We start from the raw sequence: 18,188 nt of genomic DNA on the forward strand, positions 1-18,188 counted from the left end.
GAATTTCTTCACAAGACAAATCGAAAATGTTGTTTTCAGTTATTCTGCCGGATTTAAACGACGTATCCTTAATTTGATTCGCCAACAATGCACAATCAAGCGTAACTAGTCTAAAAGGATCGATGCGATACGTCAACAAAATCAGAGATTCCTTTCTACTGCAGGGCCTGCAGCCAGAAACGAGTTAACACAATTTATTCGTTAAATAATATATAATTCTCGTCGTTAAATTGTTTGGGTCTAACTACATCGTCGTTCGAATCTAAATCCTAGCTGATCAGCAGCAACAAGAATGTGATTATTGTCGTTCATAGTTTTCCTAATATTAATATGACGTATAACATGTAAGCGTCGCTTTCAGGGTGTGACAACACCCTGCGATGCTGAGAAGAAATAAATGATCCGTGAACGTGAAGCGCAGAACTCTTGCTTTGGTGCTGTAGAAAGGACTTTCGATATGATATACTATTGAGTTTGAGAAGCAGGACGCAATACCTACTATCTCGCCAAACTTAAAGGAGAACGAATACATCACATCGTTGCTATCAGCGCGAAATCTAATTCGCAAGAACTGAAGGACTTTATCGTCGACGTATAGAGCGACGATACGAGTTAAATCTCTGATGTCGAACTGATATTATCGCAACTGAATTCGTGGAAGTTAAAAAGACTTTTCAACATGAATCGGGAAGTCGAATCACTACCCCTATCGCCGTTTCCGTATTTGTATCATGCAACGGAAACAGACTTGAACGAAAGTTGTGATTCTAACGATTTAATATGCACAACAATATGTAACAAAATGTTGTAAAATTACTTCTTTGTAATTTATAAATTACAAATTTTTAAAAAATCGTTCTTTTTAATTTTAAATTGTTTAATTATTTTTTTTGACCGTACAAAATTCAAATATTCTTTTGCAATATATATTTATATTTATATTTATATTTCAAACACTATACATATATTCTACATGATGTTATAGCTAATGAATATGTTCGGAATTCTCGATCCACTTTGGGCTAAGCTAAATTTGGCTAACAGCCCAAAGTCAATGTCAGGTTCTAAGAACGCATGTGATAGGTTTACGGTAATAATATTGTGTGATTTTAAAAAGAATTGAAAGAAAATAAAAATCAATAATAAAGATATTTCTAAAAAATTTTATTAAAAATGTTCTAAGAAACTTGATAAAATATTAATTTTGCTTTAAAAGTATGTACCTTGATTTAGAAATTTATATAAAGATGTTAATTTAAAATATTTCTATAATTTTATTGTTAAAATAATACATACACATATGTTTGTATATATATATATATATATGTATATATGCTTTCTATAACAATTATTATTGTAATATTATTGTAACAGTTATTATTGTATCCGGTATATTTGTATAATGATTCTCTTAAACTGATCAATTCTACTTTTTCTAAATTTCTTAATTTTAATATCAAAGCATACACACATACATGATAACTTCATAATTTCGTCAATTATTTCTACTTTTTAATGAAGTTGATTAGTTTGATTTCTGAGGAAATGATATCTTTCATGTCAAAGATAGAGCTATATAATCAAATAAATAAAACAAAAAAAAATACTAAGAAAATTATTTTGAAAATTACCAGACAAATTACACATATATGTTGAAACTGATAAAATCAAGATGACCGATGGAAGCGTGCACTTTTAACCATCCTAAATTTAGTGATTTGCAATGAGTCGTTTATTATGGTAATGAAACGATTCCCCAGAATTATTTTTAGTTGTTAGATCAGTAGTTCGATTTAACGTCGAAGCTTTATCTGATTGGCTGGTAAGTATTATATATCGAGGTTAAAGGTAGTTGCCAGATGATTTTTTTCACGTACGAGCTGTCAGCAATCTACTGCAATCCTCTAAAAGGATGCAATGCCAAACCGCTGTATGTACGATACGATGCAATGTATAACCGCTTTCATGTTCGCGAATAGTTCGCTGTGCGGGGGAACCGACTCGCTATAACTATCATCTACGTCATACAAAGATAACATCAAATATGCTACAAATTCTTCCCTAGATTATGTCATCTCTGAATACAAGTCAAGTAACAAATATTAATTATATCTATTTGAAAAAAATTAAGCACTTTCACATTTTATAAAATAAAAATCTGAATCTATTTAAATAAATAGATTTATAGAAGTGCAAAACTGTATACATAAAAACCAAGAACTGTGCAATATATCCAATGTTACAGTAATTTGTAAGTGTAATTTTTTTACTAAAGAATATAAAATTATAACCTTTATATAATTCACGTGCCCACGTGCTTGTAACAATTAATAATGTCATGTAACATTAATTTTCAAAGATACCAATTAAAAGAACTCGTATGTTCATTCAATTGCTTCAGCACGTTAATTGTTTCGCGAAGAGACAGCCGTGAAGGTGTCCTAAATAAAAGTCTTTTTATAGCGAGTTTGGTTCGAATGATTGGCGATGATCTATTAACACCGATTGTGGGTGTGTCTCTATTGTATCGCGCTGCTAATTAGTTTACTACGGCTCAGTAAGACTTTTTCGTTGGCGGAGTAAGTTAGCTGCATCTGAAAAAAATCCGCGTTAATTGTCCAATTTTGTGATTAATTCGAGTTTTAGAAAAGTGAACTTTAACGACATGGTAATTATTACGTAAATTTACGGCAAATATCTACAAAATATCCGAATTAATTATGTAGTGATAATCGCGAAAAGTTCTTCATTCAGTGCTTTACGATTTTGTAATATATTTTTAATCATTTATACGTTGAGTAAATATTTCGTTATTAATAATATTAGTTCGATTACAGGAAGAAGTTCAACTTAGCAAAGACCAATTATCTCGTAAGTATTAACTTGCGTGTTAAAGCATTATTATTTTTATTATTAATATATATTAAATGTGTTCAATTTAAAAAAAATTATTATTGGAGATTATAATTAACATATCTAGATGTTCGGCACATAAAAATTGAGGAACAATTGTTCTGAATAGATTTGCAAATGGCATTCGACGCGTTCGATCATGACAAAAAAGGATGTATCAGCACGAATATGGTAAGCACAATTTTGGGTATGCTTGGTCACGAGGTCTCATCAGAAGAGCTCGCAGAAATTATTGTGGAAATTGATACAGAAGGTAAATACATATTATTATTAATAACACGATAAAAGAAAAGCCGATCGAAAGAGAAATTGCATTTTTCAACTATATTCGACTGTCTCTCTAAGCAATAATGATATTTTATAATACATTTACTCCAATAAAATTTTACAAACAAAGTTTTTGTTTAAATAAAAAATTATTTAGTTTTATATTATATATTTAGAACCTGTCCAGAAATGCGCGATAATCATCTATTGTCAAAAAATTTCAAAGAAAATTATTTTTAAAATGTATGATAGATTTATAAAGATACAACTCTAACGAAGAATACATATATTATAACATAACAGAGACTAATAATGAATATCAATCAAAATTTCTATTTTTAGGAAATGGCGAATTAAAATTCGAGGAGTTTTGCAAGTTAGCGTCGCGCTTTCTCGAAGAGGAAACTGACACGGAAGCGATACAGCAGGAGTTACGAGAGGCATTCCGATTGTACGATAAGGAAGGCAATGGTTATATCACTACCGACGTGTTCAGAGACATCCTTCACGAATTGGACGACGCATTATCTCCGGAGGAGCTTGACATGATCATAGAGGAGGTGGACACTGACGGATCTGGCACGCTCGATTTCGATGGTGAGAGATCTTGCGTGGTGCACCAGGTGTTAATTCACTTTGTCTTCGTCTATGCGCACCTAACCCAGCGTTTACATTACAGAATTCATGGAGGTCATGACAGGATAAATTATGACTTTGGCACCGCGCAAATACACCGTGTCGATCGCCCACGTATCGAACAACGAGTGTGCCTGTACAAACAGAGAAGCCGGAATCTTTTTGAAATCGACGCTGGCAGAATATAAGTTCGTTCGTTTATCATATATCAGAAAAAATCGTCGTAAAACTTACTTTACGGCGGGGTTGCGATGAGAGATGATTAAAGATAAATCCTGAAGAATTCTTAATATTCTGCTTAATAGACTGCCAAATGTTAAATATATCAAATAGAATTCGAGAAAGATTTTGGCATCTCTGAAATAATATTTCAAGTATAATAATGACAATTATCGATACCTTGAAATTTATAGAGCTCTTAATTTGTCAAGATTGCAAAATTGCTATTCTCTACTAGGATTTTGACACTGAATTCCCATTAGCTGTTAATTTAATTAAATTTTATAGTATAGTTTACTATTTGAAATGGTGTGTAATTATGTACATAACAAACATATATATTTAAAATATATTATTAAATGTTAAACGTATATATATCGAAAATTAATAAATATAAAATTAATAAATATCGATTATGTAAATACAAAATATATATATAAAACAATAAACTTTAAAAAAGATGTATGTATTCATTTTAATCAAACTTTAATAGGATTTCGGATTATTCTCTAATTTTTCAAACTTCGAGAAAATATAAAATATGCGATATGCATAAAATGTTTTTTATACTCATTATTTTTTTGTTTTACTATTACTTTTGAAAGAAAATTCATTAATAATTACCAGAAGAATAAGATTTTAATTTCTATTAAATTTTGATAATATCAAATCGCAGTTTAAATAATGCTAATGTCTTGATATGGATATATTGATAAGATATTGTCATTTTTCTAAATATAATTGCTATGATTGCACGAAGATACCTATATGTTTCTACGATTCCCTATAACAGTCTCACTATATTATAAAAAATCTATATTTGTAATTACTATCAGTACAAGAAGTCACATTTGAAAATATATGCTCGCGTGTTGGCAACAACGATGGCACGTGTTTCACACGCATCAGTCGTGACATTATACGCTCGATTCTGTAATAGTAGCGTAACCTATTGTAAACTTTTGTCGGAAAAGTAGCGAAGACACGTGTACCAAGAAATTCGACAATGCATGCGATGGCAAGCGACTGTATTCCGGAATGAACGGTAAAATCGCCTAAATATAATAGCAGTCACCGGGCATTATGAGCTTATAATTAGGACTCTAAGAATAAGACATGCACAATTATTGCATAGAACCCTCTTGGGTCAGCATCACCCATGAATCCTCCGGCGATGTGCCAATTCTGTCTATTGTTGCGTCTAAGCAGTCACACACATTATATCGCTCGTAAATTTTGCCATTCGGACATATTGCAAAATTTCATGACGAATTGCTTTATTTCAGCAATGGTGACGCAAGTTCTAATCATAAAATGTCTTCGCGATAATCTGGTTGGAAGATTCGTGACAATTCTATCATAGTTTAAAGAGAAATTGAAAGAAACGTTTCAATAAAAAATTACGAGTAAAATTGCAAGTACTAGCAAAATTCGCATCGTTGTATGTTTCGATAAATGTTTCGACATAATCCTGAGAAAAAGATTTCGTCATCCTTGAGTAAAAATTTATCACAACTACATATTAAGTGAATTGATTATTTTTTTGTGGTATATTTTTAAATTATAATATGATATATATATATAATGCTATATAGTTTTAGGCGACATATACAGAAAAATTTCTTTAAAATCAACGGATTCAGATTCGTTATAGATACATATTATATCGTAGTAAATTATTTATATAAAAAAATAAGTCTCTCATATATGTATATTATCAATATGTCAAAATAAGGTTCCATTCATATAAGAATATAAAAAAAATAATTTGAATATATCTGTTGTATAATTACTCGAGCTCTCGAGAAGAAATTTAATGTAGTAAGAAATTGATATGGTATATTTTTCTGTATATATATAATACCACATTACATATTTGGCAACATAATTCTTATAAAGTATCACATAAATTGATTAATAAATTTAATATAAATCTTTAATAATTAATATATAAAAACTGTTAATTTTAGTTATTAATAAATTTAAACTGTTTTATTATAAATATGTAAAATAAACTTTAATATAATTGATACACCAGTACCTGGGCGTTATAAGCTTCACGTCATAATTAATTATTTGCATCAAGAAGGACAAAATTAATGCGAACATATCGCACGCGTATTAATTTTGTCAACGTAAAAACGTCAGAATATTTGGAAAAGCTGTTGAACAAATCGAATCTATCACTGGTAGTGCTGTGGATGATTTTCGAAATTAAATGTGCTGCCACAAGTTTTGTATAATTAGGTAAAGTGTGTCTAAGAAAATAGAGTGGGGAGAACGTCCTCGATGAATTTGAAAACCGCTAGACTTGGGATGTAGAAATTATCTGGTCAATCACGTGCCAGAAGATCATCGTTATGATCACTTAAAACAGAAGTCCACAGCCAAAATCTGGTGCATACCCGGATAAACCGTCGACGCCAACGTACCACCGGCAGCGCGTATATTTACCATCATTATGGTAAGTCATATGCTTTCGATAAACGCGAGAATTATATTCAAATTTTTTTATTATTAAAACCTGATTTTTAGTAACTTTATTTTCAGTGTGAATTAATATTTTATATAATCACAAACAACAATTAAATATCTCTTATAATTCCAGGATGACCTAAATAAGGACCAGATAGCTCGTAAGTAAACCTTTTTATCATTAAAAAATTCAAAATAATATAAAGTTTTATCACTAATCGAAGAATATATCGAATAATATCTCTATACAGTGTTGAAGAAAGCTTTCGATGCCTTCGATCAACAAAAGAAGGGCAGTATCGGCACCAACATGGTAGGCACAATATTAACCATGTTGGGTTACGAGCTCAGCGACAGCACGCTGCAGGATATCATTAAAGAAGTCGACGAGGATGGTAAATAAACTTCCGTTGATTATCCATCATCGATCACATTCCCTATGCTTAACGTTTCTTCATGTATGCATTTCTTGTACTGACAGGTTCCGGAGAACTCGAGTTCGAAGAATTCTGCACGCTGGCTGCTAGATTCTTAGTAGAAGAGGATACGGAAGCGATGCAGCAAGAATTACGCGAGGCATTCCGGTTGTACGACAAAGAGGGCAATGGTTACATAACTACTGAGGTCTTTCGCGATATTCTTCACGAACTCGACGACAAACTATCACCGGAAGAACTTGATCTAATGATCGAAGAGATCGATGCTGATGGCTCAGGAACGCTCGATTTTGACGGTATTTTTATTATATACATATCTCTTCTATCATTTCGCGATATTGATTATTAACCTCGAAAAATGGTTTAGATTAACTTTTAAAATTTAGTTAATCTTGAATAAATTAAAGCAAATATATTTTTTAAATTAATTAAAGTTTAATAAAGTATAACGCTAGATCTTGCGTTTATTAAAACAGATACTATTAAATGTTAAATTATAGAAAGAACCTTTTACTAGATTCAGTGTTATAATCGTGTCAGGTAACGTGTCAGTATCACTAAAAGCTATGGCACATGTTCAAAAACTCATGACAATAAAAATAATGTGTTTAAGAAGTGCTCCACATTGCATCTAACAAGAGTAATTTGCAAGATACGATAATATGTGACACGCTTCGAAAGCCAAGTAGTTCATTTAAAATATGCTCAAGTTACGAAGCCCCAAGCCAAGTAAATTCGTTTCGCGCACGTCAACGTCAGCGAAGCTTAACGTAACCGGCACTAATAGCAAAGTCGATCGAACGTTCAATAAGTTTCTCGCCTTGGGTGGTTCGCCAAGTTTGTAGCCCGCGGGAAATGCAAGGCGCCGCCTGATTACGCTAACGCCCGCATTTTGCGCACTTTCAGAGTTTATGGAAGTCATGACGGGAGGCGATGACTAAGTGGAGCTGATAATGAAGATGGGCACTCGGTGGCTGGCTGTTAGCCGCGCAATTGGCAACGCCCGTCAGAGAGAGAGAGCGTTCCTTCTTCATCATTCAGGCGCTTTTGCAAACCACTAAATTACCGAGGAAAATTGGACGTTTACGATCATCCGTGGTATCGTTGGCTGACGTTCGATGACTTTCATCATGCAAGATGAAGATCACAACGTTTCCGTTTTTAATCGACACCAGGAGCAATGAAAATCTCGGAGTGCCTCGAGTAAATGAACGTTTGTGCGAAGTAAAGTAGCGATGCAAATTTTTTCATCACGGCGAAATGAGTACGCGCGCAAAGCCCAACGCAATTATCTCTAGTTGATTACGTCGCGAAGAAAGTTTATAATTTCCTACTCTACGAATATCATTAGATATTGTTTCGAGATTTTACACGTGAAAGTACGGAGAGGTTCAATATGTAACATTAGTCATATATGTAATAAGTTATTAAATTATTAAGTATGTCTGCGTAAATATTGCGTATTTATTTCTTTTTATGCGTGCCTTTTTATGAGTGCCTTGCGCCTGAGCGATATTTTCCCGGTGCGCAAAGTAGCGCATCGCGTTCAAGTGTGCAAGGCGCTACTTTCTTCGTATAAGTCTTGACATTACATCATTATAACAGATTCTATAACTTCCTAATGAACACGAGATTGTTTCAGTTGTAATTAATTAAATTGTAACTTTCTTTCGTCGTCTTTAAAATATTACTTCTCTAACGCTAGATGTGATTCAATAATCAGATTCAAGATGATTTTTAATAGTAAGTCTTATTAACGTTAATAATTTAGTAATCTTAAAAAGTTAATAATTTAATAACTTCAAAAATAAGACTTTTAGTCAATTTAATGTGTGAAAATGTCGTTGTCATTATCTGCAATAAAGACTGCTTTCCACATCATATATGCACATATACACATATATATACAGAATTAATAATGATATTAGAAAATATTTTAATTTTTAAAATAAAGGTTGAGAAAGCACTTTGTATTTAGTTTTATGAAGAATGTTTATCAAAGAAAAGTGTTATAATTTTTGACAAGCGATTTAAGGTAGAGATCTTTAAGAGATTTTTTAATCATATATTTATATATTTATATTCATTCATTTTTATACTTGCGTGCAATTGCACAGATACAAAATTTATTATATAAAATATACAGATTATTCTACAATTGCTCTTTCCCTTTTAGAAATAAAACGATTCTCATTATAAATGATCATGTATTATTTTAATTACTAGCAAATGTATTATAAAAAATTGTTATTAATTTTAATAAAATCTTTTTTATTTTTTTAATAGTAAGATTCGCACGTTGTACGAAACAAATCGTAATGACGAATAAAATAAAAATAGACTCACACGACTAAAACAAATGTTCGTAATCGTTCACACCGATCACTAGCTGTCCGACCGGTGGCATTTCCGTTCTGAAAATGAGCCACGTAATAATAAGTACAGCAATAAACGTCGCAGCGTGTGCAATCATGCTGTAAGAAACATTACCAAATCGGGTATCTCCGTATCTGAAATGTTCAGTCATGGAATTATATCGCGATTCTCACGTCGTCGTGGACTAATCTGCTTCGCGTGAAAATGGCCGACCCATTTATTATACATCAGAGAACATGAATTTCGCTGAGAGCACAATTATTTGTCAGAGTCACTGAAACCATAGAAGTGTCGTAACTTTGTGTCCCGATGATCCAATCTATTGACCTTCCATATCTTCTTACAGTCAACTCGAGCATTATTGTAATACGATTTCACTATACATAATGAAGTCGATGCCATAAAAATATAATATGATAATATGGAAAAGATAATCTCTTGACTTCATATAATGCGTATTACACGCGATCTCACGCGTGATAGATTAAAGCATTAATAAGGTAATTTTAAGAACCGTTTCAATTCCATTATACAATTCTAACATGTTTTAATCTTCGCTTTTAAATCCTAATATATATCGCATCATTTATCATAAGCATAATTTTAATAAATTAAAAATATCTTTATTTCATTTTTAGCTTTCTAAAATCGAAATTAAAGATTGAGTTATTTAAGAACTAGCGAAATCTATTTATAAAATAAATGGGATATTTCCTAATCTAGAAATTCAAGGATCAGTGGTAAAAAAAATATATTTCTTTTACAAATTGCATTTTTATATTGATGAGAGTTAATCATCATGATATAAACGTTACATTGAACATAATATCATACTTTTTCCTTTATCCCGGACGCAATAAATTTGAAGTGCAGTGCGCTGAACGTTACATAGCTTATAGCTCGTAAGTATCATATAACTGTTGCAAGCGATTTACTTTCGTTAACAAAATAACAAAACTAGAAAATTTTGAATCTAGATTTCTGCGTTGAAGGGGGGGGTATACGTTCACGTCGATTATACGAAAGACATTCCTATCTCGATCATAAAGATAAAATAAATGACTATCGTCATATATTTTATAATTGAAATTAGGCTCCTGCTTTACGGTTACTTGTATTTCCGCACTGATTATCCGGGATATTTCGGTAAACGAGGCGCCATTCGTAATAATTTATACGGAAGAAAAGTTCCTTTCACTGGTTTAGCTCGGTCAACCGATGACTATAAAATTTCTTTCGCACTTGAAATTGTGTAATAATCGCGGGGGAATTAAATGCCACTAACGGTTCGATACCCCATTATAGAAAGCCAATATATAGAAAACGAAATAATTCCTGCTTCCGAAATGCAATAGTATTCGTTATTACGAAACGATAAGTATATTATATCAAAGTGCGTATAACATTCGCACATCCTGTGATGGTGAATATCGCGTTCAGCGATCTTTATTTGAGCAACGACATGTAAGTCAAATGTGATGGCGAAACGAGTATTCACCGATGAAATTTCTAACTCCTAAATCTTGCACAAACCGAAATATATAATTCGTTCCGACTGTAAACATATCCATTTACCTTGTAAATATCACGCTGCACACATGCACAATTTTTTACTTTTATAATTTTAGATAAATGACAATTCTTTAAACAATTCTTTAAAGTAATATAATCTTATTCTTTGAATTATTATTACATATTTATATTTTGTATATATAAACGCAATAATTTAATAAATTTTCCAATTGTGAAGTGCAGATATATATACTACAAAGGTATATATTCTACAAATTCTTTAAAAAATCGCAATTTATGATCTATGATAGCAAATAATAAAACAAATAACATTTTCGTACTGTATCTTGTATATTAACAACTGTCGTTTATGAATTTTCGGTGTGGCTAATACAGATTTATTCCCTATTAAAAATAATATTAAAATAATGTTCCTTAGTAGAGTATTGTGCCTCTAAATTACTCGAGAAATCGCAACCGGTATATATTTACGATCGATTGAGCTCATATATTGGTGAAACGGAAATGATTTCAATACGTGTCCGAGAAGAAAAAGTGCATCACGCTAATAAAGCGTGCAAACGGTGCGCATTTGTCAAAATTTGAACCGGGCCACTGTATCGTTGTTCAGTGAAAGTAAAACAATTCTTATAGTCGTTCATGACTGGCAATTTTTTGGATAGGTTGACAAGAATCGACTGCAAGAAACGATGAGCAAATTAAATAGCCTGATTTACGCCGTTACCTAAGAAGCTGTGGTTTATTTTTGCACTTGAGAATGAATTACGCGAGAAAGTTTATTGCGTGATAATTTGCATTTATCAGAAGAGCGGAATTTGGAATAAACTGAGACTTTAGTCAAAATTATCAAAAACCTATGCTATCGATAAGTCTAACTCTCAAAATTTCCTATTAAACGGTTCTCATGACTAATACCTACTTGCACAGTAAGTTTTTTTTTCGATATACAATATAAAACTACTGATGCGGCACTACAATGTATTGAATTATAATATCAAAAATTATTCTTATTTTTTCTTATAAATTGCTCTCATTTATATCTATGTATATTGACATTGGAATATATATTTTAACGATTTCATGTAAACTTGTCAATATAACTGTTGATAGACTGTAAAAATCTTAAATGAATTTGAAGTAATTAATTTTTTTAATAATTAATTTCAACTATAAAACAATTCTTTGTAGCTCATCTCAAATTGTTTTTGACACTCGACAAATCCGCATCTGATTGCATCACGGAAATATGTATTATTGTACATGTGACTTGAGTGTTGAGGACAGCTACGCTTTTTCGCACGTCATCCACTTTCTATTGCAAAAAACCTATGCGAACAAAATTGTTTCATCAACGAATTCACTCCGACGTTAAAAATTATAGTAATATTAATAATGTTTGCAATGATAACGAATTAAGTAAATTTACATTTTGCTCATATCGACATAATATATCTAACAATTTGTATGTAAATGAATATTAGTTGATAGAATAAAAAAAATGTATCTTGTTTTTCAAATTAATTATATAATTAATTCTTGATGATTGTCATAAGAGTTATTGTTACGGTTACATCTATCGAAGAAAAATTTAGGTCTTTATTAAGAATAATAAATAAGTATTCATATATGTATAAGATATGATAATGGGTTACATGTTACATTCATCATCCGCGTATGATGTACGACTCAAATTAAAGCGAGACTCATTCGAAAGTAAGTTACGACGTAACTCTGATCGCGTGATCTCCCTTACAAGCTTCTTCAATAAAATATTGATCTGATTGCTATGTCCATGATAAATTCCACTTTAAATATATCATACACAGATACACGCTCACTACGTGACAGCAAAACAAAACACGCAATTGAAAATAAATTAAAGAGTATTCATAATACAGTAATATCTCATATTACTCAATATATTATAAAAATTAATTTTAATTTAACATTAATTAACTTGAATTAAATATTTCTTTTAAAAATTCAACATTTTATGACTCAAATCTATTCTAATTAAAACAAAAAATGCATTATCTTTTATATAATAAAAACGTAATATAGCGCAAAGTGTCGAATATTGATACTTCATATCTTTGCATATTTAATTATAGCAGAATTTTTTTAATGTTAAAAATTTCAGAACGTTTTAAGGAAACAACCAAACTCTAATGACATCGAAATTCTAAAAATATACTAACGTGACAGAAGTGATATAACGCACAGCAGGAATAACGCACGTATGTACTTCTTCATCGCGTCGTGCCTAACGTCATTATGGTTATTCGCAATAGTCTCAAGAGACAAACCATAGCTCTCAGAAATGCACTACCGCGATTAAACGCTCGTTTAATTACGGTGCACGCCACGTTTGACGGGACTTTCTCCGCCAATTAGGCGCCTAAGTCGAGTCAGCTGCTGCGAATTCGATAACTGAGTTCACGTAGTTGCAGAGTATTAATCGACGCTTCCCGAATATTTTATCATGATGTACGTATGTAATATGTCCTTTTAAAAGTAAAAGAAAATGTGTGATTACATTTGATTTGACGAGTACGCTTGATTCTTCACTTATACTTGTTATTTACATACTCAATATCTTTCATTCTAATGATTCTTTGACTTTTATGTATCTTTTTCCTATATTCATTTCTATCTTTTCTCTATTTTATTAATTTACAATATTAAGTCGCTTATCTTTACTACTTAAATCTCGCCCTAATAATGTAAAAAAATAAGATTAAAATAGATTTTTATATCTATCTTGGAAATCATGGATGTTGCAATAATTGCATTTTGCCTAAAAATCGATTGAGATTACATTCAGCTAAGAAATATTGAGACCTTAAAAGTCGATTATTGTACCATGTAAAACAAAGTATAACTCTTCGTAGGATTATCCCCTAGACAAGTTTTATTTAAGTTTATGAATTGAATAATATTGAAAATACGTTAAGAATGTCGAATCATTTTTATTATAAATATTTAAGCTTCAAATTTTTAATCAAACTTTTGTTAGAATAGTGCCAATTCGAATTGAACACACTTTATTACATATTTTATACTAATCTTTAATAGCTTGCATGTCAAAATTTCTAATATCTCGACATTTTTATTACAAAGAATAGTAAAAAATCTATGAATCAGAGAAATATAGATAGTTCGGTAAGTATCGATACTGTATAGAATCAATTCTATATATAGTTTGAGAAAATTGTTTTAAAGTTCAAAGCACTCTTGTAATATATGTTGCAAATAGCGAAACACGGATATCGCCGCGTTGTATTGTATATCTGGCTCGACACATTTAGATCCGATTGTTAACTTAAACTCGGCCTATGAAAGAGAAAGTGGGTGAAGGCTAGAACGAACGATTTGCCACAATTACTTGCAGTCTCCTTCGCGTATTACACCTAGTCAACGAAACAAGTCCCGCTGCGAGAAAGTACAAGTGCCTAAAACGCGATCGACCGAAATTGGCCTGATGCACGTATACCAATTGCCAATCGCGAACAAACAGAATGCTATGTATGGTTATTTTGTTGGTCGTAACATTTATTGGCTTGCTATACTTTATGTTTAAAGGAGAAGATATAAAACAAGGATATAAAACAAGATAGGAATAATTACAATGCCAAAGTTTAAGTTCAACTTCTTGCATAAAAATTTCAAGTGTATAATCTATATGCAATTTCTATTTGTATTATTGTAAAATTTGAAATATGAATAAAATAAAATGCATAAATTAAATTTATAAGCCAAAAGCTTAATGCACAGGCATATCTTATATTTATATGTACATATATATATGTATGTATGTATTCTACCTATAAAATATAAAATACTTTTTTATAAATTATTTTATAAATTATAATTTTTTAATAAAAATAGAGACATAGGTATATATTGATATTTTATATATGTAAGAGAGTATATTTCGTCATAAGTGACATAATGATGTAAACAAGAAAAAAATTGACTTAATCACTTTTGCTTTCAACCTTCGAAATGATATAATTGAGTGACTTATGATTAACTACGGCTCTGTCTATTAACGAGAACATTCGGTCTGTTTTGACGCTGCTAAGGGTTATTTTCGCGAAGGAAAGTGTGTAATTAACATTCTGTTTCGTGATAAAATGCGATGCATAGCTTAGTTTATGCATGCATTGCCTCTCGAAGCTACTCACAGTCGCGGGGCCGGTAGTTACAGTAAATTACACAATTCCAGCTAATAGAATCTACTATAAACTTGGCTGCATTCCGTTAATGATACGGCCTTGCCCGCATTTCTTTGTAAATTGAAATTTGTTTCAGAATCGTTCGCGAGTGATTATCGTACCGACCAAACAAATCAGATTCATTTTGAAGATAGATTAAAAGGAAATTTCATTTATCCTCCACCACGCCCGTATTTCATCTTAATCAGTGCAATACATACTTCGGACAATATCTGATATCAGAATCGGATATTTCAAACAACTGAATACTATTACTATGAAGCCGACGAATCTTATGTAAACGGTAACAAACCAGCGTGATGATTTATCATAATGTTAATTGTCGACAATTGCAATCCATCGAAATCATCAGACTACTAATTTCAAAACCGTGATGTGAAAGTCACTTGATTGATTTCGACAGCTAAAAGATATCTTTAAAAGATATCTGTAAAAGATATAATCCCCTGCATTACTACAAACTTGAGATATTCGCACATTAATTCAATATCTGTTCTATGGAAATTCAATCAATTAAAACAATTAAATTTTTTCGTCGTACCTCATTGATAAAAAGCGATTGTATAAATCTTTCTCGATCGTACTTTCAGCCCACTGACGGTTGAAGAACTGTATTCTACAAACCGCCCATACCGCGTATATGGGTTTCTATCCGTTCCTTCAAACATAATACAAATTCGCGCGCGCGGTTAATTGGTGTAGCAGTCGAAATCTCCCTTGGCACTTTCTAAGGAAAATAGCTGTATACCTTGTATGGGACAAATTACAAGATCATACGCCCGTTCGAAGTTAAGCCAATCACGTTTCCCATAAATGTTTTATGGTGCGGTTTCCGAGCTGGGAATGGATAGAGAACGTCTTGTTACGACCAGGCTCATGACCAGCCAGAGGAATCGCCGAGTAACACCTAATTTCTTATACCACGGCAAGTCTTTGCAAAATACTGGCAAATATATCATTAATGAAAGTTATAGTACAAGACAAAAAAACCTCGCGAAAAACCGGTCGCGTGCGTGCAAACATATGTAGTTTTAATATAATAAATTATATATCTTTTACGTAATACTATTATAGAATAACATCACAATTCCATGAAAGTATTATATGGTAAACATTTCATTTCTTTTTTCATACCTATAATATGTATATACATATACACAACAGGAGATTATCTCGTATTAATATTAAAAAGCATAAGTCTTTTATATGAAAATTGAGATATTAAAAATCGCTAAAAAAAATTGCTTTTTGTATAACGTAATAATGTAACGTAATAAAAAAAAATAGAATGTCAAAAGCTCGCTACGACCGAGAATGATGTTTGAGAATCATCAAATCTTAAAGGTATCTACCGATGAGAAACGGTCAACACCCGCATAGTAACTATGTAAGGCCAGACGCGTTGCTTAGATCCCGTAGAAAGGAAAATGTCTACCGATTGATTGATATTCAACAGCGGCCGTTCATAAAGTGTTATTGCGAGAAACCAAGGCAACCGCACTTCGCATGCTGTTCGAAACTGTCGTCGCATTAAAACACTGTCTCAAAGTAGATACACATTACCGCTATTCAATGAACGCGAAAAATAACTTTACATAAATTTTACGATGCAATCATGGTATAAGATCCTGTTTGATTTATGCGAAACTATATCATGGATATTTTTTCTTCGCGCTTTTACAAGAAATTTTTATTTTATTTTATTGGAATAAAGTTCCGCTACATTTAAATTCATAAAAAATAGCTTTCTAAAACAAAATTTACAAAATAAAAATATTTACGTACATTTCTCGTGTAAACATTTTATAAATAAATGCAATTATTTTTTGCTCTGATAATTATGTTACGATAAAGATAGACGCGAATTGACTAGACTAATTATACGCGTTGCGTCATGGGGATAAATCATCAAGACACAATTAAAAGACGGCAACAATAGTTACTTCACGGCAGTTGACGGAAATGACGATAAAATGTGAAATTATTAACGTACTGTTTACGCGCGCGTTAAGTGCGAGCAAAATTGTTTTTCCTCTGATAGGTTATTATATCATATACGAAACGGTACAGAAACTACACACATTTCGCGAATTTGCCACGCACGAATAAGCGTACAACGACAGCGTTCTCCACGTTCACGAAAGTAAAAGTCATCGACGGATACGATCATATTCTACATAAACAAGTGAACCATAAATAATTCCGAGGCTGGTTTCGATCAATCTGCAATATTACCAAATCGACACCGTACTTAGATCGATAAGACGTACGAATGTAATACAGAAAGTTAGACGCCGAAAAACATAATTCACCGTAGATGACCGAGTAGGTTCAACTATGTTTCTTCATTTACGTTTTTTAATCTTTGCTAACTTGTCATGTGCGTTACCTATGTTTTTAGTAAAATAGAAATAATTAACATAAGTTATTTTATTAATTTCCTTATTGTTAACTTAACAACTATTTTTAACTTTTTATAATTATAATAAATAGACTCAAACAAATTTTTATCGTGCTGTTTTGGTAGATGATTTGTAAAGATTTATATATTATTTAATTCATATTTATCATATTTCAACTAATTATACGTTTTGACGTGCTAATTAAACGCTTTCTTAGATTTGCAGGAAGTAATGGTAAGATTAATTTAGATCTGGATAAAGATTGCACGAGTTCATAATGCGTTCGCAATAAGAAACTAAATTTACATAGAGAAGAGTTCGCTAATTATATTTATTAGTACGGATAATAGAATGCACTATATAATTATATCTATTAATATAGATAACTGAATCATTAATCTTCACGTGAGATGATAATAGCAAAAATATTTTTGCAATATAATGAAATAGATGTATTTATCTATTTATTAATAGAATATAAATATGTATCTTCTTTTGTATAAAAAAACCTTATATATCTTTCTATTATTTGATCACTTTATCTTTGTTCACTCATTTTTAAGGTATAAATCATCGCGTGGCAACTAATTTACGAAGAGAGAGAGTACTTTAGAATTTTATTTTTACTCTTTAGCAATATTCAAATTGTCATCATAATAAAAGAATAATGTATGTACATATCAATATATTTC

At 31.3% G+C, this 18,188-nt stretch overlaps 2 protein-coding genes across 2 annotated transcripts; both read left to right on the plus strand.

Moving 5' to 3' along the window:
• Positions 1–994: 994 nt before the first annotated feature.
• On the plus strand, positions 995–4,312 carry LOC139777729 (troponin C, isoallergen Bla g 6.0101-like). Its single transcript, XM_071715320.1, has 5 exons — positions 995–1,090; positions 2,838–2,871; positions 3,023–3,166; positions 3,523–3,777; positions 3,860–4,312. Exons 1-5 carry the CDS (start codon positions 995–997, stop codon positions 3,883–3,885), a joined length of 555 nt encoding a protein of 184 aa, XP_071571421.1. The 3' UTR covers positions 3,886–4,312.
• Positions 4,313–6,367: 2,055 nt separating this feature from the next.
• On the plus strand, positions 6,368–8,401 carry LOC139777724 (troponin C, isoallergen Bla g 6.0101-like). The gene is made up of 5 exons (XM_071715310.1): positions 6,368–6,499; positions 6,644–6,671; positions 6,762–6,905; positions 6,992–7,243; positions 7,854–8,401. Exons 1-5 carry the CDS (start codon positions 6,497–6,499, stop codon positions 7,886–7,888), a joined length of 462 nt encoding a protein of 153 aa, XP_071571411.1. The 5' UTR covers positions 6,368–6,496; the 3' UTR covers positions 7,889–8,401.
• Positions 8,402–18,188: the final 9,787 nt, after the last annotated feature.

This window comes from Temnothorax nylanderi, unplaced genomic scaffold, assembly GCF_030848795.1.
Source record: "Temnothorax nylanderi isolate EJ_2023f unplaced genomic scaffold, tnyl_v1.0 TNYL_tig0159_pilon, whole genome shotgun sequence".
NCBI lineage: Eukaryota > Metazoa > Arthropoda > Insecta > Hymenoptera > Formicidae > Temnothorax > Temnothorax nylanderi.